Source organism: Patagioenas fasciata, chromosome 14 (genome assembly GCF_037038585.1).
Source record: "Patagioenas fasciata isolate bPatFas1 chromosome 14, bPatFas1.hap1, whole genome shotgun sequence".
Classification (NCBI taxonomy): Eukaryota; Metazoa; Chordata; class Aves; order Columbiformes; family Columbidae; genus Patagioenas; species Patagioenas fasciata.
In genome coordinates, this window is record NC_092533.1 from 7,621,979 (window position 1) to 7,649,796 (window position 27,818).

The 27,818-nt window shown below is 37.4% G+C and overlaps 1 protein-coding gene across 1 annotated transcript in view; it reads left to right on the forward strand.

The window, feature by feature from the left end:
- The window catches only part of ADAMTS2 (ADAM metallopeptidase with thrombospondin type 1 motif 2), a 248,252-nt gene that overhangs the window by 3,558 nt on the left and 216,876 nt on the right, over positions 1-27,818 (forward strand). The window contains exon 2 of the mRNA XM_065848778.2: positions 12,192-12,245. Within this exon, the coding sequence (XP_065704850.1) occupies positions 12,218-12,245 (28 nt within the window). The 5' untranslated portion in view covers positions 12,192-12,217. The remainder of the gene's footprint in view (positions 1-12,191; positions 12,246-27,818) is intronic.

Below are 27,818 nucleotides of genomic sequence, written 5' to 3' on the forward strand. Positions count from 1 at the left end.
ACTTTTAAACAAGTTATGAAAGTAACAAAGATACACTTCACAGATTTTTTTTTTTTTTTAATTGCGTTCTGTATTCCCAAACAATTTTCAAGTGGAGAATTTGTAGTATCTTTTGAAACCCCAGATTTATGCAGTTAAGTTGTTATAATTCAAGGCATCCTAACCCCTTTACAGTTGTGGATGGGTGTGACAGGTTCACTGTTGTTACAAGATAACTAGTCAGTAAGTTACTTCATTAACATATTTGGGCTGTGTTTGGTAGAAAAATGTATCATGAAGGGGAACTGAAATTACCTTAGTATGGAAATTTGTCACTACTGGTTGTCTCAAATATCAGTGTAGCCTGCTGGTACATGGTTTATTTTTCATTTTCCCACCCAGCAACTCTGTGTGCTTGAGATACATCATTTAGTCATGAGACAGTAGGTGATGCATATCAGCTTTTTTGCTACATAGAGGAAAGGTTTATGGTTTTTTTGTTTGTTTCTTTGTTTGTTTGTTTGGTTTTTTGTTAAGAAGTCTGAGGAGAGTGAGATAATAGGAGAGTTGAAGGTAAATTTCAGTAGTCTTGCAACAAAATAAATCTTCAGGTCTGCATCTTATTTGTTCTGTTACTATAAGCTACTTTAAGATCTATTCTGTTCTCTTGGCTTCTCAGACACTGAAAATTTAACAGCTTTTGTTCCACAAACCACGGGGAAGCTCTTATATTTTTGTTGGGAATTCAGAGATCAGTAGCCTCTTATTCACCCATGATTCATGTGAACTAAGTATAGGCTTTAATCTGCTTTTGCTAAAAGATTCTAGACGTAAGTTTTACTCCACCTCGTGGACTCCCGCAGTATTTGGCTTTGTTTATAAGGAAGTAGATCTAATAGCTTTGTAGGTTACTGTCTTGCAGTTGACTATATGAATACACCTCTGACTTGAGTGAGACCCGACATTGATTTTTCTGCCTTTTACTATCCAACCAATATTGGAGTCAGGGCAATATTGGCTAGACAAGCAAAGCAGAATTCTAAGCGTTGAAATAACTTTTATTTTTCATTATATCTGAAGAAAAGGACAGAAAAGTTTTATGACTGTGAACATCAAAGTAAACCAAGGCTTCTATGAAAAAAACCCCAAAACTTGCATTACTTTGGTTTCAATTCACAGATTTATCAAGGAGGGCACTGTGCATGAATAACACTATTCACTTTTAGCTTTGAGAGTGGGCTTATTTTTATTCCTCTCTTCTGCAGAGCATGATATATGCATGTGTTGTCCCCACCCCATCTTCTTGAGAGAGGGGAAAAAACAATAATCACATTTGAAAGATTTAAATAATGATGAATTTGAAGTAAAGAAATAAATTATTCCTGAAGGACTCCTTGTTTAATCATGAAACTGTACATTTAAGACAGAAGTCCAGCTAGCCACAATGGAAAATAATTAACTTTAGATTAGGAGAAGCTATATCACTTGTGTTCAGTGATATTGAAAGGAATATTAATTTTCATGCAATTATACTTAGCAAGACATTTCATTTGGTTAATTCCTCTTTATCTCAGACTTTTTTTTTTGGGGGGGTAATGTTTTAAGATGCTGTCTTGCCATTTAACATTTAAAGTGAATCACACACTTTAATTATTTAAAAATCATCAAAAATACCACTGTATGCTAAAAGGTGAACTTTCATGATTAGTTGTCAGTTATATCTTGCATTCCTATAACACCTTCTATCAGTAAATCATAGATTACTTTACAAATGAGCTGGTCAAGTTTTTGACCTTTAAAATGCTAGTGGTAATGAATACTGAAAGTAGCTGTAATTGGAATAACATTAAAAAACCACGCCTGGTGTGTTGTGTGTTAACCACAACTTTATGCTCCCTGATTCTAATGTGCCAGTTAGTGCCATCCTTGAAAATATCCTCATTGCTACTGAAGGAATCAGCTGTTTGAAACTAATTTCAAAGGTCATTAGAATCCCTGAGAGGAAATTGAAATATTATTAGGTGGAAATGTGCATCATTGTGGTAAATAAAAGAGTAGAAAATTGAACAGAAACTTTCAGTAAGATATAGCCATGGAATCAAAAGAATAGCAACAGAACTCAGTATATATTTGAATCAGTCAGTTAAGACCAAGTACTCACTAGATATATATTAAATGACAGTCTGAAGGAATGTGTTTTACTCCGAGCTATTGCCTGCTTTCTAGGAAAAAAAAAAAATGAGCTTTTAATAGGAGTATAGTGGACTTGAATGTGGATTATTAGAAAGCAGGTAGAAATAACATACTTCTTTTCCTTTTAGTTATTTAGCACGTTATTTAACATGTTATTTGTTGCTACTGTAATTAGAGAGGCAGCAAGCAGAACTTTCCACTAGATGACACTACAGCACTACTTTATTCAAGAGCTGCATCAAACATCCAGCAAGGACACACTGAGAGCAAGTATCATGTTGTGAAGCGACCTGGGAAAAGACAAACAGTTCACGAGGTGTCACCTTCCCAGCAGGCGCTGTAAATACCAGATTTTTGTGCTAGCCTTGAAAGACCCCGTGGATTTCAGAGACTCTTTAAGTGGTTTTCTCTTGGGAACAGAACTGAGCAACAGCGCAACAGCACCTCTTGAAAAGCTTTACTTTCTTGGAACGAAGTATTTAAGGTGGGAAAAGAAACAAGCTAAGACTGACTACCCGACCAACTCCTGAAGCTGATGTGCTCTGTGATATGAGCTGTGGTAACAGAGACCGTTTGGCAAAAAAGGAGTACTTGCTTGACTATAGGAGGTTCTGCTTGTGACTACTGGATACGTGTCCAAGAACATTCTCGAATGTGATCTGAGCTGTTAATGAATTCAGGGTATTTACCAGTTCTAGAGTTTAATGTGTGATTAACACTTTACAACAGATTTTTGTCTGTTAGAAGTTGTTATATAATGTTCCAAGCACTTTATGAGAGTCAGGAAGTTTGGACAAATGGTATAATTTGCTCTGGTCTACAGACCAAATCAGAAATCACAGCACATCTGGTTTGAATAGTGTAATTTATAGACTTCATGACCTGTGTGCTTTTGGGGTACACTTTTTCATGGCTTCTTAGGAGGGAACTTTAAAAGCACACAAAGATGGATGTTACAGAATTTATCAAATGGTGGAAGAGCCATAATTAAGAATAACTTGGGTGGCAATAAAGAAGTGTAATGATGGCTTCAATGAAATGAAGTGGAGAACATAGATCTTCTTAGGTGAAACCTGTTTAAAATTTCGAGCTGTGTGAAAGGAAGAGACCTCTAATTGAATTGCCACTTTGTGCAAGTGGGGAGACGAAGACACCTCTGGTAGAGGGCTGTGTTTTGTTAACAGAGAGCAGTAATTGGCATCCAACTGTTAAGATACAGTGTCTTGCTGTGTCTCCTTTTCCTCTTTGCTCTAGTAATTCCAGAAGATTTTACACATTGCACTGGCTGCTGCTTGGAAATGTGGTATTAGTAACTATAGCAAAATTTCTTGGCAATGTATTTGAAAAATCTCCCACTTTTAAAAACCAAATAAAAGCCCCAACCCTCATCTGAAGATGGCCCTATTGACCGAAGCAAGGAAGAAAAATGCAGGGCCCTAAAATAGTAATAAAGGCTGAAGTTAAACAGTTTTGTTGTTTTTCCCAATAAACATAAACCAAACATGTACATTTTTTAGGTATAATAAGAGCACAAAAACATCCTGTCATTCTCTGCCAATTACCGTTTCAGGCAGTGATCTTGTCAGAATTCATAAGCTCCAAACTCCAAGACTGCCAGGATTTGTTGGTATTGATCTCCCCCAAGTCAATGCTTTATAATGGCTTAGGGCATAAGGCCACACAAGGTACGAACTTTCAACTAATACCAAGGTCCTGCTTTGGTCTTTAGCTATTTCAGGGTTGCCGTATACAGTCTGTAAGTAATGACAGAGCAGATATTTCTTTGTTTCACAGTATTCTGTTGGTGTGTTACCACTGCTGTCTTGGAACTCTCAAAAAAGGATGGCATTTCAGGTCCATCTTCAAATGCTCCAAATAGGATGGTTCTTGCCAGTCAGACATCTACTCCTAGGATGAGCAGATCTCAGTTTTACTGTTAATGTTTTATTTGTTTCTGAAAAATTCACAAGTAGTTCCAGGTAAAGGAGAAAATCTGGACATGGTGCTGAAAAGCATGAGTAAATGGGATATAAAGGCAGTCTTAGCTGGTTGCATTGTAGTTGTAAATTGAAAAGTCATTAAAGAGTTACATGGTGTCAGAAAAATAGTTGTTTTTTCTTTTTGAAGGAAATTTTATTTTTATATGTAAGACAAATACTACTTGATTAAAAAACTTCACAGTTCAATGCTAAGTCGTACTGCATTTAATCATAAGGAGAAATCCTATGGCTAAGACACTGGAGAGGGGCTTAAAAGATCTCTGTTCTATTCCTAGATCTGTGGTAGTCTATTTATGTCCTGATGCTTATATGGTTTATGATTCAGAACTTTGCCTTAGTTTTCTTTCTACATAATAGTCACTATCTTCCTTCATTTTGTCTACTTAGACTGCAGGCTGTTTGGGATGGGAACTTCTTATTGCATTACTAAATGCATATATCATGCCTGGCACAATCAGAGCTAATGTGGTTTGAGTAAGCAGATATATATTCAATGCTGCTGTTTAAAGAAAATATACTAAAGTGCTGCTGTTGAATTGGAGTGCTTTCAGTTAAGGTTACTTTTATGTCTGGTCCTAGAGAAAATGTTTCACAGTGAAACTGTACGTTTTCATTAACTAAACTAACTACATTTGCCACAGGCTTCTAATATCAGCTCGTGACATCTTTGGAAGTAGAGTATCTTAGTTATTTGTAGGGGCTGAGCTGCAAAATCTGTATTTGCTTGAGAAATGATGTAGGTATAATGGACCCAAAATAAGAAAGAGGTAGGAAAGACAGCAACAGATGGGATGTGAGAGGGGATTTTGAACATGTTTCAACTTTTTGATAGTGCAACTGTAGGGGGCTAGGACTGTATGGAAACAGAGGAAAGTTCTAATCTGTTTTCCTTGTATAACTGACTTACATTTTTTTCATCATTGTGCCCATATTTTATAGAACACAAAGAAAAAAAAAACCAGTTTGATTCCTAATATAAGCATCGGCACAATTTTAGCATAAAACCAACTTTTTTTTCAGATCAGTCTCTGGTTAGTGCAGATACAGAAAATAATGGAACTATGGATGTAGGTGGGAATTTAACTGTTTTTAAAAGTAATTTCTGATACATATCTCTTTTCATTAGATTATGACACTTTGTAGAGCTTCATAATTAGCCAATTTCTTTTTATATTCAATTTTAGATCCAAATCAGAGCAGTAAGCTATTTGATTTCTGATGTTACTACATAAAGTTTTACTTCTAGAGCAGCTCTGAAATGCCCTGAGCACAGAGTCCGAAGAAAAATACTTGCTTTGTGGCTAAAGTGTCTCTGAAATGTGTTAAAACCAGTCTTGTGATATGAAGTTTGGGCCTCAGAATGCTCTCTTTTCAGTTCTGCTTTTTGTATTTATCTTCTTTTTTTTTATGATCCCTAAGTGAGCAGAGTTGACGGTGTCATGATCACATTGCTTTCTTAGCTAAAATTTATATTGCTGCTTTAAAATGAACTTCACTGGCATTAAAGATACAATCCCTGCTTTTAGAGAAGGACACAAAAACCCACAGTGATTTTAGATCTTGCTGATCAAGTTTCAATCTCTACAGTGAATAATTGATAGGAGAGCTGAATCTCTGTGAATTAGCATTAATTTATACTCATGAACAGGGCAGAAGCCACAGAAAGCTGCTAAGAATTTGCTTTGGGAAGTTTCCTCAGGATTGGGACCTTCTTCCTGATCATAGTTATGATACTTATTGTTAGGTTTATTCAAAATTCCAGAAAACCTTTCTTGTCTGGGGCAGTTACCTACCTGCTAGTAGTGGAAAAGTGGGATGTGTTCAAATATAACATGCACTGTTCTGAGGGACCATAGGAAGCAGAGATGGAATTAACACTGATAACCAATTGTAAGAAACAAAAAATCCTCAAATATTTTCTTGTATAGGTTTATGAGAGTTCATATTTTGTAATAAATCTTGCATTATGTCTGAGCCAGTGCAGTAGCTCACAGCCTCTAAGAGGGCTAAGGCACTTCTTGCTCCTTTTTATCCCCTCGTTTCCAGCAGCATCCTCCTCCCTTCGTCCTCCTTCCGCTGACTCAGGTGCTCATCTGACCCTACCATGAGCTGATTCATCTGACCAAATGAGCACAGAACTAACCCTCCTTCCAAAATTCTCAGTATTTTTCTGCTAGTTTGGAGAGTTGAATGAACTCACTGATGGTCCACTGAGTGGCAGAGTCAGTGCAAGGATGAAAACATATAATTGGGAGAGGGCCCTTTGCTCGCCGTGGGAAATTACAAATCACTTCAGTTGCATGGCAGGAATTTTTGTGATAAAATTTAAAATATAAGTGCAAACCTTTTTATTTTAAGTCAGTGTCTCCCTTTCACAATTTAAAAAAAGTTTTCATTTTCCCATATGCATTATTTTGAAAACACATCAAATATTAATTAGTTGGAATTTTACATTTTTCTTCTTTGGTTTTAGAAGACCATCAATACAGAAATCTAATCTTTGTGAATCATGCAGACTGGTGAGCATATCTTCTGGATTTGCTTCAGTTTGAGAAAGCAGCGTTGTGTATGTGACACAGAACAATATACTTCAGCATATGCTTGATTTCGCTGATTTGAGTGAACTTGCTTAGGAATAAAATACAAAAAATTAGACATCTGCAGAAATGTTATATTCCCATTTTTTAAATTAGTTCTCGTTCTGCTTAGCTGGTTAGTCCTGTTAATGAACAGTCTGATTTGCATATAGCTGTCTAACAGACATACTTGTCTTTTTCCTTTGACTGGGATAATTTCCTACCTGCTGTACTGCAGAGTTTGGTGAAAACTCAGCTGCTGTGAGGAACATGTGGCACTGACACTGCTGTGACTCAGCAGCTGGCAGGTCGCCCTACACAGTTGCTGAGTAAGCTGTTATTCCTGAGTTTGTGATTCAGTGGCTTATATTTTTTTGATAAAAATAATACAGGTTTTGTGGCTTCTTTTTACTTGGCGTATTTATCCTACTTATCATTCTGCTGTTGTTTTAGTACCAGCCTAACACAACAATTTAAAAGCAGTTGTCTCCTTTTCAATACCTGAGAATCTCTCATACACCTGTTTCTCTGAGGTATTTCTGACTAATACACTGAACTATAAAGGACAAAAGGAGGAATCTGATGTTATGGTTTTTTATGATGATAATAGTAAACACCTGGAAATAGGAACTATGCCTTTATAGAAGTAGCACTTTCTACTGGACTGAATTTTTATCTCTCAAAATTCCCAGACCTTTCAGTCTTAAAAAGGGAAAAATTTATTTTGTGCTGCTTGCAGAAACACTATGTTGTAAACTGGGAAATAAAATGTAGATTTTACAAGGTTTTGAATTTTCCTTTACCCTGATAAATTCAATTTTTCTCTCAATTTTGAAATGTTGTAACAAAGCATGGGATTATCTTAAAAAGAGCTCAGTCTGCTCCTGCCTCCAGATTTGCAAAGAAACTTAGGAAACCCAACCTAGGAAACCTTATTTTAACATAGTTCTGAGTATACAGCTCATTACTGTCACGATGACACTCGGATTTAGCTTGACTTAAATGTCAAAAATATTATTCAGGTGTGGAAGACACCAAAGATCACAGCTAAGTGGTATATTGAATCTTAATTAGCAAGGAGACCATATAAAACTCAGGAACTTCTATGAACTGAGAAAACAACCCTGACATTCTCTGTTTGGCTCTGGGTATTGTTGCTGGCTTTGATTTGCAGTGATAATCTCCAAAGAGCAGTGATTCTGCCTCACTTAAAATTGGTTTTACTTTCAGACTTTGCCCGTTAAGTCATTATTACCAAATAACTCTGGAGGGACTAGAACCTCATAAAAGGCACTTTATTTGCCTTTCTGAGAGTTAGAGATTAGGCAACAAAATTGCATAAACCAAAGCCTGTTCCTTCTCTCCAGCTCAGTTTACTTAGTGTTAAACATATTCTGTGCATTGAAACTGTATCCTGTGTTAGTTGTTGGGGTTTTTTTAACAATCAGCAGGTTTTGTGCAGGCCCCATTGTGTTTAGAAAATATCATGATATTTTTAAAAGATATAATAAATAAATAGTTGTGAAATGGACTACCGCATCATCCTTTGCTTGAGAGAAGGTCATAGTCTACATCAGAGTTGACAGACTCATCTGGCAACCGGAAAAAAAAAAAAAAGAAAACAACAACAAACCAAAAAATCCCCAAACCCACAACTTCTATCTTCTAGCTTTTCTTCTTTGATATTTGTTCTTGGCAGGATTATTCCTAATTAGATTGTTCCTTTTCCTAATCTTAGAAGGGACACACACAGCACGTGAACAAGCAGATACTGCAGCTCATGCATCTGAACTGCAGCTAATAAAGTGCAGACTCTCTTGCTGAGCGGAGCTAAATTTAAATTTTTAAGAAGTCCATTGTCACGACTAATTACATAATTTCCCTTTGTTATGTGAGGACATTATGGGAGCAATCTGTGAAAAACTCTGTGTCAAACTTGAAATTATTTAGACTTTTCTTATAGTAAAGTTTATGAATTTACAGTGTGACCTTGTGTTGAGTATTGATAAGGATCATGGCTGAACATTGTGGTGAAACTAGTTCAACCAGGAGATGACACATTCAGAGCAGGGGGACGAGCTAAGGAGCCACAGATCAGGCTGGGTGAACAACCGGAGATGGAGGATGTGCTGGAGGGCACACAGCCCCATCTCCTGATATGCCCAGCTCGGCAAACAAAGGGGAAAAGTTGAGACCCTTTAACATGGTCCAGGACTTGTCAAAACTTGTTGATCTTTTGCAATCACCATTCACTGTAACCAATATTCCAACAAGTACTTTTAGTAAAACTCACAATTGAATTGGACCCTGGAGGTGATTGTCTGTCATTCACTTCACATAACCGTGCAGAATTAACCCAGAGTTAACTCACAGCTGGTCTCATCTGTTGAGTCAGGGTGCGTGTTGCATCTAGAGTTAACTCATCCCTCATCCCATCTGTTGGGACGGGACACCTTGAAAAATACTTAAGGCACTCAGAACTCTGAGATGAGTTTAGCTACTATTTGAGACAGCCATGTTAAATGTTATCACATGCTTATGTTGTAGTTTTATTGGCACCATATCAAGTGTGTTGTAAAAAATTATTGGGATACCAAAATCTCTTATCAGATCTCAGAGAAGTTGGGAAATATGCTCATGCTCATATTTAAACAGAAACAAAGTGACTCTAAGCCCATTTTCTCATTTCTACCTCAAATAAGCGAAAAACATTACTGATGTTTTCTAGGCAGATACCTACCCAAATCAATGAACTAGTATACAGGTTTGCATGAAGTGCTGCAGAATAAATGCCCCAGAAAACCTTTATGAATATTTACATGAAGAACTTGTTGGTATGCATTCTCTGTGTAGGACAAACATGATTAACATTTGTTAGATGCTGACAGGGATGCTTGGTGAGGAGGAGACCAACTCATCATTATAAATTTGATTAGCTAACCTTTTGGTAGCATACAAAACTTGATTGGTTTGTGTTACTGAAGCTTATGTTTATTATGATGCAGGAATAGGTGTAGCAGGTTTCAGTCCATACTAAGTTGGCATTTTTATGCAAAATGGAGCTGATATCAACTTGTAATTTTCAGTCTCTAGGAAGTTCTGAATTCCATTTTTTGTTTCTAAGGATAGGAAGCAATGTACTTTCAAAAGTAAGTTCTCAATGAATCTTTGTTTAAACTGACAACATTGCTGCACAAAAGGTGTCTACAATAGCGTGACATAGTTTTTCTAAGGCTGCTTTGCTGTGTAAGGCTTCACTCTGGTGTGTTCTCCGCACCTTGGGATGTGTAACTACATCCCTCCTTCGGGAAACAAAGTAATACCACTGTCACAAAATATACAGGACATTATGAATACTGTTAGTTTTACCTCTAAGGTTTAGTAACATGGTTGCAAATAGTCCTTTAACTTTGGTTTATTTATCCCTTTCTGCATTTTGAAGTGTAAACTCTGATGGCCAAATTCCTTTATTTTCATTGCATTTTTTTTAAATGTTTCCAGAAAAAAAATGTGTGGGAGTATAAATTTTGGATCATGACCCCACTCTGGTAGGTCTGCTCTAAAACTGAAAGAAAATAGATCTTGTCCCAGAACTCATCATCTCCTTGTGAAGTTGTGCTGTGGCAGCAGTTTGATGGAGAATGGTCAGTCACGCTGTCCCTGTTTTAGCTTGGCTGGATCTGTAGGTTTAGCACTTTCTGTCAGGACCCAGCTGTGTGTCTGCAAATCCTGCTGGAAACTGCCACCCCCTGGTATTTCTGTGACATATTGTCATGTGTAGCTCTTCAGTAACTTGGACATGTCTTGGAGCTCTTCTAGTTTGAATAAGTGTGGTGGAGCAAGTGGAAGTAAATACTAATGATTTGCATTTCACTCAGCTCAGAGCAAACACAGACTGGATACTCCAAAGGCCTCTAGAGAAGTGTAACATAACTGTTAATAACTTACAAAAAGCTTTGTTAATTGTTTTCCAGTTAACTGATTCCAGAATATTCTGAAAGAAGATTAGAAATCACACTCTGTGTTTGCAGACCTCAGCCACCTCCATTGTCAGGGGAAGGGGCAAGCAGAGAAGATAGCAAGAGAAGACGATGTTTTTTTTGACCAGAAAATGAAATTGTGTGATAAATACTTTTTGTGGTTTTGTATCTCTGTGTAAATATTATAGCTCAGTAGTGTGTGGATTCCTAGTTTTCTGCATACTATTCTAAAACCTATTGCAGCTATGCCGAAACTCATCTACTGGGGTCTACGCCTCTGTTGTGAGATGTTTCTACATATGGAAAAAAGCTGAGAACCATCATAACAAATTGATATTGGAGTGTTATTAGTGGGAAGTGAGGGTTGGGAAGAGGGGTGTCTGTATGAGATAACAACTAAGAAAAGGAGAAGTACATGGAAAAGAAAGCTCAGAACCAGCTTGGCAAGGAGCTAGTAGTCCCAGTCTGACAAAATGGAAATAGTATTTCTTCAAGTGGTGTGCAGAACTGTGGCTTTTAGGTGGTAGATGCTTACAAATAATTACGTAAGAGTTATACTAACTTGATTTTAGTTTATTTAGGGAATACTGTAAAATGTAAATACTTTGTCAACTGACTTTGAAGGAAATGTAGGGCATGTTATGACATGTTACATTCAGAAACCCAGAGAAGCATGGTTTTTCATTACAGGCTTTGTTTTCCTAGTATTGCATATATTAATTTTCTATCTTCTAATTTCTACTTTTTATTCTGCCAATAGAAGAAGTTATTCACTTGCAGTCTGTAACTGCCAATTCTTCTCTTCAAGATTAGATTATTGAATATTTTCTAGTGCCCTTACTATTATAAAACCTTTATTTTTTTTAGGTTGCTGTTGGTGAAGACTACTAAAATAATTTTAGTAGGGTTGGCTAAGGCCTGTAAGTCACATGCTATTTTAGCTTTTTATCTTATCTTATTGAATTCTGGAGGTGAAAGTGACATAGTAATGAAAAGTCAGAAGGGGGAGAAGTGGATCAATATATTGCTAAATTCTTATTGAAATTCTCATGCTTAGACCGTTCTGGGTGGTTTTATTTCTGCTTAACATTTGCTGAGTAAAAGTCATTGCCCTAGAGATGCAAGATTTATTGACACACAGAGATGAAAATGATTAGCTAAAAGGTTTCCACACAAAGAGAATCAAAATCAGCTGAAACTCATAGGGTGGCTCATATACAGGCATTGAGCTATTTTAAATAAGTTATTAATGTTCAAAGCTGAAAGCTGAACTTGTCAGTATTATACCAATTGTTTATTCTTTCCTTCCTTTGCAGGGAACCTACAATTCTGAAAAAAGCCTTCATTTATATATATAGGTTTATGCATTCTATACACATACACACTTTGTTAGAGTTCATAAAGGCACTGTAGTATTTTAATAGTTTTATTTTCTAATGAAATGCATGTTCATTTATTTTCAGATTCCAGCTTTTCAAGAATTGACTTCATGGAATGTTCCTGTGGTCCTGACATAGGTAAATCTCTATGATAATATATTCTGATTCATTAGGAATCACGGTTACTCATTTTCCATTTGATTTTGTATGCCAGAAACCAGGCAGATTGGTAAAGCATATTTAGCTTTTCAAACCTCTGAAAGCTGTGAGCATGACTTGGCTTAGAGTGCATGTGAGCCTGCCAGAAGTACCAGGCAGAACCTCGGCTTTTTGGCCTCCTGCAGAGCAGGTTGTGTCTTCAGACTTGACTTTCTCTTGACTTTGTACATGCAGAGCATAACCAAGCCTGGAAAGTTTAATTGTCAGATGAAATTGAAATACAGTGTGGTCTGGTGCTATCAGAAGTCAAATATATGGAAAAATTCATTCTCTAACTAGGTGGCATTAAAAAGCACTTACTAATCTTACTAATGCGGTTTATAATTCCAGTGTCAGTACACTTTCAGTGATAAAATCTAATAGGCTACCTCTGTGCTTTGTTCATCCAGTTGCTGAATGGACTTTCATCCTTACACATGGTCCTGAAGGAAATCTGTGGCAGTGGAGGAGAACACGCTGTGTTCCCCCCTAGCATGGCAGCACAGATGCTGTGAGGGTCCCTCTACTTGTTGCAGGGCCTGGGATAAGCACAGAATGTGCTTGACGCTGTGTTTGTGTCATGGTGGTCCTCAGAATCAGGACTGGCTTTCAGGAAGGAGATGTCTTGCCGTTCAGCTTGTGTTGACCAAAGGGTAGGGCTTTATACATCCCACTGTTTCTCCCTATTAAATCTGGAATGTTCTAAGCAAAAACTGCTAAATAAAAAAAGATTAAGTACCACTCACAATTCAGAGAAAATTAGATGAGAGATTACTGAACGCCAGACAAACCTGGAAGTATTGAATAATTATGTATATTGTTGCAGGAAATGTATGAAATTTAATTCTAGGTTTCATGCAGGTTTTAAAGCTCTGAGCAGGTTTTATTTTCAAATAGAAATGATTAAATATAATTTTTCAATACTTTTACATGATTAATGTAACAGGCTGATATTTCTTTGAGTACATCATAAATACCATCCACATTGGTGTGCTATATATGGAGAGTTTTGTTGCTGCAGCACTTTATGAAATTATTCTTTGGGAAATTATAGATAGTCAATGAATAATTCAAAGGAAAGAATAACCCAAAATCTAATAAACTCTGCGTATGACTGAACTTTGACATTATTACAGTAATGTGTATATACAAACCTCACTGTTATTCTGGAAAAATTATTCAAGTAGAGCTTGATTTTTATAAGAAGAGATGTTTCCACAGTTAACTTGTCTGAGAAGAAAAGTGACAATTATTAACTAATTGGTAATCTGAATACCAGTCATACTTTCTTCTGTTTCCAGAAAAGTAAAGAGCAAATGATATAAAAGATAAATTGTCGAGGAAATACTGGATTTTTGCCAGGGATTCTAATCATTATAACAATTTCTGGGAGTCTGAAAATACTGCTGTAAATCAAAAAATGAAAAACCTTGAGGAAAGGCACGTTTTACAGGGTTACAACACAATTTCTGTGCTAGGCACAAACAACTCAGAGCCACAGGCACGGCGTCAGGTATGCTATGGCCTAGCTGGAATGAGAAAAAGGAACAGTATCATTGCTGAAAGCAGCTGGACCCTTTTCTCCCTTTGCTTCTTGGGAGAGAGTAAAGGGGTGAGGCAGAGGAGTTGAGACAAGTAGGCAATGGGAAGAATGGTGTGGTTTGACTGAGCTGGGAAACACTGGGACAGGTAATGACAGAGACCAGGGAAGTATCATATTTGTGTTTTTGTTTGTGTACAGCTGCAACACTCAGTTTCCTGTCTATACTAAATTACTGGGCTATGAAAAATAGTTCATAAACCCTCTTCTGTGTGCTTTGCGCTGGTATGATAGAGTCTCTGTCACTAAAACCTTTAATAACTCTTTACAGGAAGGTTGGGTAGCTAGAAAGAGCACAGAAATGTACACCCAAAAGCTTAGGAGTGGCTTTCACACCTTTTTTACAATCTCACAGCCATAAAGTCAAAGGGAGCAGGGCAAGAGGGGACCTTTTCCTCCTCCAGAGGGCTAAAGCCTGGTTAGCACCAGGCTCCTGCTCTGAGCTGCCCTCAGGACTTTGTGCTCTCTCCCCGCTAAGTCCACAGGTGTCCTTCAGCTGAAGATCCAGGTTTTAAAGTGCATTTATTTTTTATTTAATTTTATTTTGCTTGCAAGGATTTTACTTTGATAAACTACTTAGAAATGTTGTGTTAGAAGACTTGGTTCTTTAGCCATAATATAGGGAAGGTGCATCGTTTTTGTTCGAACAAAACTTGGTTTTATGTGAATTGCTTTGGTACTTGCAGTATATACAACACACAGTGGGATCAGTTATCAAAAAGGTGACTTTCTAATGCAAGTTAAAGGCTGAAATGATGTATTCCACATCTGTTAAGTAGACTTAATTTCTGGTGACATTATAAACTGAAAAGGGCAACAAGCTCCTTTTTCATCACATGCAGGTCTCTACAAAACAGATCACTATTTAGAGTATGTTCAGAATTAAAGGCAAATCCTTTAGTTACTGCTGAATGATCTGAAGAACGCACATTACCCTGTTAGGGGGATATTGCTGACTTTTCAGCGTATGTTTTGGCTCACTGTCTTGAAAGATTGCGCAGGATTCAGTTTCACAATCATAAAATGGGCTCTTGGAGCAGATAATTGGTATCAGTAACTTTTTGAGGTGACATGAATTATGCGTTACCTGGCAAAAGTTAGTCTCATGTTCCGACATGTTAATCCACCGCATGGTTGAAGGATATGAACATTAAAAACATCTATTAATCAAAATTAAGCATTGAAGGACATAGTAAAATTCTGAATCCCTTATCTCCTGATGGGCTATGGAATTATTGCTGGTATGAAATTTGAAGGAAACATTGACAAGTCATAATTGACTCCATTCCTTTTTATACATCTGCGTCCAAGGTATAAGAAAAAATTTACAGAATCAGGTTTGAAATGTAGCCCTTTTTTTTAAGGATGCTGCACAATGAAGTACCTGCAGGTTTCATACAGTCTGTAATAATTACTTTGAAACAGGATTTCCTAGTGCTTTTTAGTTTCTTTTTATGGAAATCTACCACATCCGTTTCACCTTTTTTTAATGCATTTCCCTCCCAAACCCTTTTCTCTCTTCAAGGAGGTGATCCTAGATTTACTATTTCTACTTTTCTGATATGTCTCTTATAGAACACATCTAATCTTTTCCCTTTCATTTTATTGCTCACAAAATATGAGATATATGCCACCTTTTGGCTAGAATGAATTTGCAAGGTAGTTTTTGTAGCTGATTATTATGATATGAATTTCTAAACTCTAATCCTCATTCTTCTGGTTAAAATACTTTGTCATGGACAGACTTCCAAGTCGTTGGTTTAGTGATATTTTCAGAGAGATTACAATTGTTCAAAAACTTTCTAGCAAAAAAAATACAGTTATGGAATAGGATTAGGCCATTTATTTATCTTGTGGTTTATATAATCTGTGCCAACTCCGTTCTACATTTTCAGGGAAGTCTTTTTCTTTTCCAAAATGAAACTGTTTGTTTTACAGAAGAGCCAGCTCAAGGCTCTGAAGCACTGGGAATTAACAAGGTTGCTGCCATGAAACAGCCTCAAATCCTCTTCAATACATTCATCTCAACTGATACTGTTTCTCTGAACTGGGGAAAATGCGGGTCGGGAAAATGCAGGTCAGAAAAACACGATCATAAAGGCACCACACAATTACCTTTCCAGAACTGCATAACCGAGAAGCACAACAAGAATTTGCAGAATAAATATTCTTTTAAATACACTTCTATTAAATAAAATACACTGCAAAGTCAGGGAAAAGAATAGAAAGAAGAGCTCTACTTACAGTAGAGACTAATATTTTCTGGCGTCATTATTTTGTAGTTCTTTGACTTCTTCTTGACAATTTTCTTCTGAGTTATAACTCCATGTCCTCCCAATTCCTTCCATAACTATCATCACTGATGCCCATTCAGGAAAGTGTGATTTGTTCTCGACATACACAGATAAAGGTTCAATCATGGACCTGGCATTGCTCTGATAGAAAAATGACTTCAAGCTGCTTTGAAGATTGCGGCAAACACATCTCAGCATTTTGAAAACAAAGATTCAACAAAATTCTGATTTCACTTAGAAGAATGTGCTGAGATCTTTGTACCTTTTGAGAGTGGGAGTGTCATCAATCGGGAAGTTTGAGGGGTTGAATCTTCAGCATGGGATTACTTTGATCATAGGTTTTTCCTAGGAAATTATTTCTTCCATTTTTTTTTCTCCTGAGGATATTAGTTCTGCCTTTCACCTCACACTCGTGACTTGCAGATTTTAATTAAAACACCTTTCCCAGAATGGAAGGGAAATTATAAGTATGAAATTTTAATGAAATGCTTATTTTTATGAAATATTTATCCTTTTTCATTCTAGTCTACATTTTTCTTTGTCTTTTTGGGACAGCAGGTGGTTGAAGAGCTTTTGTGTTGTATTTTCAATGGAAGTTTGATGTTATTTGACGTAAATAGCTTCTGACAAGCTAAGGGCATAGCTGGGTCACACCAGAGGTAGTCACCCAGAGGACAGTTTCTCAAAGTGCTGTCAGGCTTGTTTCCCATGCAGCCAGTCATTTAATGGGCAAGATGCTCTCACTCCTGTTTAATACATCAGAGAAGCAACAAAGAACCTTGTGGTATTTGACATTTGCTTTTAGGACAGAGAGAAGAGAAATGCAGTTGCCCAGTGTTGGTGTTGGTATTATCAGATGTCTAAGAATCAAACATTATAGCAACAGGTTTTTTGCTCAGTCCTAGTAATTCTGTTTCAAAATCACATTGGTGAGCAGAAGCCAATGTCCTTCTGTCCAGGTGTACTTCTTATCCTACAGCTTATTTCTGAGAAGGTCTCTCTTTTCTGTTTTCTGAGTAGGCTGATAAATTTTTGCAATCCCAAACATACTGTGATACTGTGATACTGTGATACACTTAATCATACATCTGGGAGGAACAAGAAGGGTTTTTATGTAGAATGCAATAAGACAAATGGTTAAAGATAGTCTCTTTCAGGCCAGCTGATAAGACTGAGGTCTTGTAGCCAGCCCCACATCTTGAGTTTCATCCTCAGGGTTTGTAAGCAAAAGCACCTTTACTCTGTTTGCCCTGTATTTTGCCATTAAAAAAAAAAAAAAAAAAAAAAGTGTTAAAATTGACCAAGGCAGAGAATTTCTCTCCACATGATACTATACTACAAGTTGTATATTTTGAGTTGGTGTAATCAATGGAGATGCACTTCGGGACTACAATATATGTTTGTAGTAACATATCCTCAGAGCTGCTGACATAAAATGGCACTGTTTCCAAAATATGTTTTTTATAAGCACTCCTGTGAGTTCTAGTGTGCGTCTCTCTCTCCTTCATACAGGTTAGGTGCTCAGTTTTCAAAGCACTAAGTCTGATTCTGTCATATCTCTATCTAGGCTGTTTCTTAGGCCTTGTCATGCCTTCTGTCATCTAAGCAGTCTCAGTCTGTCTTGCAGTTATTCTCAACAACATCCAACAGCAGAAGGGATGGCTGAGTAAAGAGAGACAGAAAAATATTTTTCTGTGGAGTTTTTTAATGTTCCGTAAGAAAGAACACTACAGAGTGTTTAGCCAGAGTGACTTCAAAATGAAAGATCACACTACTTGTCTTTTAACCAAAACCAGACCTGCTATTCTGATCAGGAATAAAGGAATGGAAGAGATGCTTCTCTGGGACCAAAGCAAAGGTGAAGCATGTGTTGTCTAAGACATTTTCTCCCTTGAGACCATCAGATTTTCTTCAACTAAGGAGAAGGTGTAGAGCTCTCAGTTCTTATTCAGTCCCCACTTTGGCAAATACTCATTCAAGCTAGTGCCAGAACTGAAATCTTCAGCCAGAAGATTACTCTCAAATTCTTATAAAATGCACTGTGCTTTTTTTTTTTTTTATTTCTCATCATATCATATCATATCAAGACAGTGCAAACATCAATACCATTTAATGAATTGTGATGCCAGCTCACTGGTTCCAGGCAATAACTTTTTGCTTTGCTCTACTGTACATAGATTAATATTAGCATGATCATTTCATCTGATTATTATTTTTTAAGCTGTCCCAATTTTATGGATGTTGTATGAATAAATTGTATTTGTTCTTCTTCTTCCCCTTGCAAGCACAGTTCCCTACTATTAAATCTTCCAACATCCTGCATCCTTTCTATCAGGGTGTGCTGTTGCTGAGCAACACCAGATTTGCTCTTTAAAATTATCCAGGTTTCTTTAGCCAGCTTTGTGAGTTGGTGCAGCAGGGAATCAGTAATATGTCTTAATGCTTTAAAAATAAACGTGGTTTTTGTTCAAACTATTTACTAACATTTCTTGTATTTGGGCCATCATACATGGGTTTGTGGCTCGACATTTAAAAATAATATAGTTTCACTTCATTTTTTAACTCTGCTGTGTGGATTTTTGTAATTATGTAACTGAACTTGTAAAACAAACATTTACTCCTTATACATAGGTGCAAGAAGAGAGAAAAATTGAAGTGTATATTTAGGAAAGTTCTTATTAGAAATTATTTTTTCCTAAAACATTTATATTTCTGCTTTCTGAATGGTGTATGAGTGTGGATTCTTTATAGTTGGAGCATTAAGATGATTCACCCTTCTCCTTCACCCTGCTAACCCTCAACTGTCTAGATAGCACAAAAGCTGGCAAAATGTTTCTTTTGACCTTATAATTGAGTACTGTAGGAATTATTTTCCTGTAGAATAAGTGCTACTAACTATTTCAACATGGGCTGTAATTTAAAACCTTGACTATAGGACCATGTATATCCCAGATGTTTTGTTCTTCAGTGTCAATTTTTAATGACAATAGAAAAAACTTGCACTTGTAGTTCTCACTTTATTGAACTGATCCTGTGAATAATATGGCCGTAATCCAGTGGGGTGATCAAATGTGTGGACGATTTGCACAAATGGTCAATGGACTCCACTGACCCTTTAATTTGGTGAAGGTGTATCTGAGCTTTGAGACTCTGAGCTCACAATGTGGATGTATCTTTAACTTTCCTGGACTTGAGCATTTCTGTGGAATGAAGCACATGCAAAAAAAAAAGGAAAGTGGACATAATTTTTTATAGGATTTGGCATTGTGGACTTGGTGTTGTGCCACTGTGACAGAGAGTTAAAGAAAGCTTTTTAATTGACTGTAATGGAAGCAGAAACAAAGCCATTTTAAGGGTTCTATTTGCTAATTTTGATAGAAAAAATTATTGCTGTCAATTTAAAAATTACTTTTAGTAAATATGTGATAATGGATTATCCTTTGTTACTGAATCCTTTGCTCTGATTCTGTTGAAAGGAGTATCCCATTGATTTTTGTGGGCTCTTTCTGGCTGTTAGAAGGGTTTTTCTGTTGTTCACCATTGTTTGCAGTAGATGAGCTTTTTGATGATGGGTTAAATCCAGTTGACCACTTGCATTTTCTCACTTATTTACTTGGGAAAGAGGTGGAAGTGTTGCAACCAAACTCAGGGTTTCTGCGCTGTTCCTTTCCTAGGACACCAAGATAACAAGGTATCTGTTATAATGTCATCAGAATAGAATAACGCTGTCTGTATATTTTCTTACAGATCAGCTTTTTGTCACTAACTTGGGTCATGTGGTTGGTAATGTCATTGTTTGGTTGGGAAAGTAGCTGGGAATCTTCACACTTATGAAAATGGGAAATTAATTTAATGCAAACATCTTAACCAGCCATCTGTTGACTGTGCCAAACCCATCGAACCTCATGCACTGTGAGGCACATGGCTTGGCTCTCTTCTTATGCCTCCTTACAGCTGGTTTTGTATCTGAACCAACACTGAGGCCTCTTCATGGCTCTGTAGGGCAAACTGGACCTGCCTGACCTGACTCAGGACTTGCAGCTGGCTGGTGTGGTTGCAAAGCAGCAGAGAGGCTGTAGTCTTGCCTACACAGTAGAAGCTCAGGCTCCTAAGAACACCAGTGAGAACGGGGACCCTCAGCTTCAGCGGGGGGCTGCGAGTGCCTTCCCCCTCTTGTTGCATGACTGAACACACGGGAACCCTTAGAGAAGAGTCCTGCGCAGTCTGCCATGTCTGCACATTGCTAGAGAGCTGTTTACCAGGAGCTGGGTTTGTTGTATGTTCTTCTCTGTGTTCAGCAAAAAGTAGCATTAGCATGAGTTCAAATTGTTGGTACAATGGGTTGGGAGAATAAACCAGTGGCAATAAGCTTGGAAATGGAGCTGCACTTTCAGGTGCAGAAAGGAGAGTGCTGGGCTGCAGCTTCATACTTGCTTTTGATTGATTTTCAGCTCATTTACTAAACAGAGCATTATCTTCAGCCCCTGCCTGTCACCCTCAGCTGCGTATGTCCACTGTTCTCCAGTGTTAGTGCTTGTAGAGCTGTGCAACGAGTTGGATCAGGGAGCTAATTTGACTGAAAAGGAATATTAGGGTTTTTTTCTGCAGTGTTAGTTTGCAGTTGCATCAGTTCCCTTATCAGACTCACTGTGCAACCTTGGGACAGCTAAAGCCAGTGTTAGAGAGGCAATGAGAAGAAGCAGCTTCACAGAGAGGGGAATTTAGAAGTACCCATTTCACTGGCAGCCAGGATTTATGCTGGATTAAAGCAGCTGTGTAACCATGGCCACAGATCTCATAGGATAGCTAAAGGGTTTTACAGTTGCTCTCTGTGCTTTTCTGCAGAACTTGTAAATACCTGCTTTGCAAAGGAATAGTGCTGCAAGAACCCTTTGTGTGAACTTCTGGAGGTTTATGGGACTTTTTCATTGTTTGTATGCTAAGAGAATAGAGAGTTCTGGGGAGACATCTTTGCATAAACCAACAGCATAGCCATCAGTTGAATATGTAAGTGGAAGAATCTTGCCTGTTCTCCATCACAGCTTCCTTCTTATTGACTCTCCTCTTGTGTGCTCAAGTCAATATAACGATTAGAGATCAGTTTTAAATTAAAAGGAGAGAATATTCAACCCCTGGAAGATTAGAAGAAGGAAGTGCTTGAAGGCACCTGCAGCACACCGAAAGCTACAAGAAATGCTTTGGCAATCATTGCAGTGGAGGCAAGGAAGAAGAACACAGCAAATAAAGATCAAAAAATGTTGATTACCACATTTTAAAGCTGTGAGAGCTCCTTGAAAATGTTGACCCAAGCAATGATTACACCTAAGAGAAACAAAAGGTAATTACTTAGGAGCTAATAAATCCAAGAAGGAGACAAAAATAGTGTCAGGGGAAAGTGTTAAAATGATGTGCAAAGGATGAAAGGATATTTTAAGTCCAGATGTTCCTTTATGAATTTATGTCAAATGAGCCTGCTTTTGAATAGCACTTTGAAAGCTCTCCAAGGAGGAAAAAAGAACATTTTTAAATTCTGTAATTCTAATATAGCTGAGAGAGGTATTTTTATTAATCAGGTCTCAGAAGGATATCCTCAAATACAACTTTGTATTTTTAAGAATCTCATTTCCAGTGATGCTTGTAAAAAATACTGTCTTGCAATTAGGTTGCTGGTATACTTACACTGTGGTTTACAACACTAATAGGTAGTATCTGCATTTGCTTGCTTCATTGTGGTCTGCTTGTGGTTATTTTTATTCTTCTGTCTCCTGTTTCTTTGTGTGGATGGGAAGCTCTCTCTGGACAGAGAGGATTTTTTTATTCCATGTTGCTACACACCTCACATGGCCCGATCCGAGCCCGTGGCTGAGAATCCTGCTTCGTGTCACAACAAGGATAATGTCATTCAAATACCACTAAACTTTGCCGTGCTTCAGAGCCTCCTGACCTCTGACCTGTGCCCATTACGGTGAATTTCTGCTGCCATTTCTGGGCTAAGTTTGGCTGCTTTGGACTCCTGACCCTCATTGAGCCAATTTATCAAACAGAGTGACAGTAATTCCATTAAGTTGAACAGCTTGTTGGAGAAATAGACTAAAAAGTGAATCATAAAGACTCAAAAACCATTAAAGTAAATGAGAATAATTCAATGTTTATTACTGAAAAAGAAATCAAGATTTTTTAAAGTCAATCTCTTTATAAGATATTAAATTTTAGCAAATGCTACATGCTTTGCTGAACCATAGCAGCGTGAAAGACAAAAAAAAGCATAAATCCATGCGGCGGACCTGAGGAGTCACAGTGGTCGTGTTCCTTGGAATGAAAGACAAAGACTAGTATACTAGGTGCTAAAATGTATTTACAAGCTAAGTTGTATTTAATTTCCTTCTTACCAGAGCATTGGAGGTACTTGCACATGGCTAAAATCTCCATCAGCACCTTTCAAAAGCTGACGATTTCCTTGGTGTCATTTGTTTGCATTTTCACATTATCAGCATACAAAATCGTGAAGAAGACCATGGACAGTTAATTAACAATTTAATAACTGGATGAGTTAACTGAGAGTGGAGGAAAAAGGGTTTTTTGATAAATGAGGCCATTGCTTTTTACTCAGTTATGAAAGGGATTTGAAGCTGCTGGCATTCTGATGCACAACCTTCAGCAGGTTGGAAGAGGAGGTCACTGGTTTAGTCTGGGGCACTTCAACTCTTATGAAATCAAATTACATCCACTCAGCTAAGTGAATTTATGCTTAACTTAAATCATATTGCAAAGCCTTCAAGAAAACATATTTTTCCCAATTACATGAAAATGAAGCTAGCAAAAGTCTGGAGCGATGAAGGATTTTTTTAATTATATGCTTGATATTTTGGAATCTTTAATTTCAGTTTTTGAAAGTCAGAAGTAGCTATGAATGCTGCACATCATTATCTAAAACAAACACTTCATGATTTCCCTGAGCACATCCTGGAAATAATGATCAGTTGCTGCCTACAGAAGATAACAAACAACAAATATTGTACTGTAGAAAGAATGAAATTTTACACTGGAACACTTACCCTATGCCTCTTTTAATTTGCACATTTTTCAGACGGTATCTAAAAGTTTATTTATACACCAAAAGTTAAACTCATTAAAAAGTGTCACCACACAGACAACTCAAGATGTACATTTATTTTCCAAAATCTCATTAAGCTCAGGTACTTTTTCTACATTTCCTTTCATAATAATGGAGCACATACATAGTTTCTTTCTGCTAACACTGAAGGAGGAATTTTTTAAAACAAAGTGTACAAGTTTTGTAGACAAAGCTGTAAAGACAAATGTCTTCTGCCTCCCCTTCTGCTTTTGCTTTAGTGATCTGCCAAGGACTTCCTTCAACACCTTACCTGGTGTTCTTAAGACATAAGTATGACTTGAACGCATTGTAAAAATATACATGATTAGTAGTTGGAAGGGAGTATGAGAAACAATAACAAAGGCTTAAAAAGTATAGAGCTGCTCCTTATATTAGTTTCATCTTAATGTGGAGGGTTTTGGGGATTTATATAATTCAAAATGGCGCTAGATCACAGAAAGGCAGGTTGACATTTGTCAGTCATGTTACTTCCTCACACATCCCCGTTTCATCACCCTGCCTGGGACAGGTGTGCGTTTGTCCACATGCATCAGTAACTGCAGAGCAGTAAACCTGTACTAACAGCACGAGTTCTTGCAGGCGAGGCAGCTCAGAATTACTTACCAGTGCACTGAATGGTCAAAGGCTGGGAGTTCATTTCCAGGGCTTCAAATCCTCAAACACTAATTTGGGAAAAGAGTCCTCACTGATAGAACAATTCAGTTGAAACTGAAAAGTAAATGTAGTTCTGAGGAAGGCTTCCAGATTCTGCCCCTTATTTTCTGCTGCTTATCTTTAGAAACAGTGAGACCTTTGTTGGTTTTAGACCTTCTAATTGTCATTTAAAGCATGCCTGTTAATCATGCTCCCCTCATACAGTCAGAGGGAGTTTAAACTGTGTGAAAAGTATGAAATTATCCTTTTGTTTACTGCACGTCCTTTACTCCTGGTGAAGTAAACGAACAATGATGTTTCTAGCACGTTGATGTGCACGTTTTTTAACATGTGGAGGATCAAAACTACATGGAGAAGATACTTTTCCTGGACCTAACCTTTTACCCATTATCATCAGTGGCAAAATTCCCATAGCAGAATTTGGCCTCAGATCTCCTAATCACTTATTATTCTTAAATACTTTCAAAAAACATCATAACAATCCATTAGAGATTGAAAAAAATGTATGATCTTTACATACTTTCCTTATCTAAATGCTTTGGCCTATCCTCAAAAGGCTCTCATTTTTCAAAGTTGTTTTAAACTGGAATGACATTTTGAATTCCTCCTGGTAGGAGTAATCAGGCTGAAGCCTGGCAAGTATTTGTTACATTGCAAAAAAGATAAATAAAGAGTGCAACTTCCAAAAGTTTTTTCTTTTTCTCTTGCTTTGGAAATTTAATTTATTAATCTGTAATTTAATCCAAAGAACAACACAAAAAAAGAAAACGTTGAATCTATCCTCTGTCCTAACTTTTAGAGGCTTGTTAATGTGACAGTAATATTTATTTTTGGCTTCTTGAATTCTCTGCAGTGAATTCTCTACACCTTGATGTTCATTTATGATAGGCTCTTGAACAAATGTTAGAAATAGAGAGGTTTAATGAAGTGTGTAATTAATACTCAGGCCCACCCAAAATGTCTTGGAAAAAAACTGTTGTCTGTAACTGTGACTAAGGTATCTCTGTAAGTTCTATAACAAGTTTTCCAACCTCTTCATAGGTCAGTCTCCATTCCTCTCAAGGAGAATAGTGGATTAAGTAGTGGGAGTTACGTTCATTTGTTTCCATTATTGTAATAAAATATAAGTGTTATTTAATAAATGTATGAGGATTAATTCAGCAGTAGGGCTTGAAGAGTAACGAAAATGTTAACTTTATCATCTTCCTAGACTGCCATTTCCATAGTCCAAGAACACTTGATCAGGACCTATATGGAAGTTCCTGATTCTCTTTTCCCAAGGAAAGTACCAGGAGCCAACGTCACTTTCTGAAAAGTTATAGAAAAAGTTGTGTCATTATTTAACATAAATGTCGTTTATTGTGACCAGGTCAGCATCTGTGCAGACCTGATACATGTGTACTTCAGATAGTGATTCACACACACTGTGATGGTGTGTGAATGTTAACAGAGAGGGGGCTGTTACATGCACAGGAGACGGCTCTTTCTCCTCTAGATTTTACTCCCTATTAGAATGAGACAATAGTTTTACAAAGATCATCAGCCTCTACTAAGGACTTACTGTGCAGGGCTCATGAACTTTGCTTTAAAAAATGTTATTGAGTTTCTTTCTGGCGGTGAAGCAATCACTGCCGAGAAGCAGTTCTGAGCATGAGGATAAAATATTGCAAATGCTTAGCTGGGGATGTGCATCTCTAAAGGTGGCATTTTTTACAGCTGAAATATGTTGTGCTAAAATACTCCCAGTTGGCCTAATTAAACCTGAGAAGCAAGTGAATGCCATATTTGCCATCTTCCTGTTCTCATGCTCTTAACCTATATGATGTGCATTTATGCTTCAATAAAGTTCATTAAGGACCACATAACTTAAAGGTAAATGGCAGGAATGGTGATCATTAAATTATAAACCCATGACAGTATTTTACAGTAGTTATAATGAATTTCAGAAAACTCCATTCAGTAACTTCGAGTTTAATCCAAAAGTATCATAAAGCATTAAATGGTTCTTTATACTAACAAATATTGAGTTTTCTCCATGTTGATGTACATGTGAGGTACTGCTTACAAACCACAGCAACTAGAGAATCCTTTTCTCTAGGCATGAGAGTGAACTAAAGAGAATTAGTGAGCACACATTTTAATCTGTATGTTTTTCCTGATCTGATTGCTTTCAGTTCATAAGAGAAGTAAATATAGAGCTGTGGAAATTGCCATCTCCCCTGGTGTGTTTCCAGATTCTTATGGCCTCACAAAATACATCATTTAGATTTGGTTCCATGGCACTGCAGGAGCAGCACGGTGACACAATTTTACCAGCCAGATGCAAAGGGAAGCAGAGGTTGGTGTTTGCAGTGCTGTGTCATTTGATCTGCAGTGGAGAAGGGGGATGATCATCCAACATTTCTCAGTGACCAGTATGTTTTGAAAAGACGTGCAGTGGAACTGAGCACCACAGCAGGAATTTTTAGAGACTGAAGGGACCAGAGGCAGGCACAGGACACCATGTGATGGTACGATCACCCTAAATAGATCAAACTCTCCTCACTCCCCCAGAAGGAAAGACTTACAGGAGATTCCATATTGAGGCCTTTACAGAAAGAAAATGTCCTTGTCCCTCTATCTTCAGTGCAGATGACTGAATGCAGCGATCATTGCTCTGATTTGAAGTTGGCTTTCACATCGCCAGTTTCATGTTGGCTCTTACTTGATGGGGACACACATCGTGAAGTCGCTATCTTCATTTTTGTTATATCCGCTGTTCTCGTTTAAGACCTTACTATGAAATTCAGCTGTCTTGCTGAAAGTATGGTAAGGTCTGTCTTTCAAATCTACAAAACACTCACCAGATCACTGATTTTTTTTCTTAATTACTGCCTCTCAGTTCTCCTGTATGGACCCAGTTCATATAAGCTTGCTTTGCTCTTTCAGGTGGATTGTGCTATGGGATCATGTAGTCATGGGGAAAAAAGGGATTTCATTGAAGAGAATTGACAATTACTCAAGAACTAAAACTCAATGTTAAAAAGATAAGCATTTTAAAGATAGTATTTCTTTGGCCAAGTAGTTTTCTTGATTATAATTGTAATGCCATCTATTCAATACCTTACTGGACCTTTAAGAATAGATATTTGTCATATTCCAATAATATCGTTTATTTTTCTTCATTATTTTTCAATTTTCTATAGGACTTGTATATCAACATGATCTTTCTAATGTTGATTTAAATAATGGCTTGTATCCTTACTGTTCATTAGACTTTACAGTGCCTACCCATTTGTGTACAACATCTTTGAAAAATGAAATGTAGGTAATGGTTATGTCATAAGCAGGACAGTGACCTCTAATGGTAAATAAGCAACTCACATGATGAATCGCTGAGACTTTTCTCATTATAATTGTAATGGAACTGTATTTTCTGTACCTTTCTTCAGGGCTCACAGCAGGCGCAAGCAGAGCAGTAATTACCTAAGGCAGCAAGACAATTAGGGGCAGCAAAACCCAGCTCTGACTCACTGCCAGGGAACTGCCAGGGTGGCTCTTGCCGCTGCCTAAGGAGATGGCAGTGTATATGTAATAACATGGTCACTTCAGGTGTGAGTGCAGGAAACCCCTTGGAAAAATCTGTCACCCCGTGTTATATCATCTTATCTCTTTGAACAGTGCCAGAAGCAGCCAAGTTTTGCTCGCTTTCCAGATCTCTGGGCAGTTTTTCCTTCTTTCTTCTCCTTCCTGGCAAAGGTGTGACCTGGTCTCTCTCCCTCCAGATGCCGGTAGTTCTTGTATTGCTGTGCTGAGAAGCCTTTGGCCACTTTTGCCTTTACTAAAGAGCC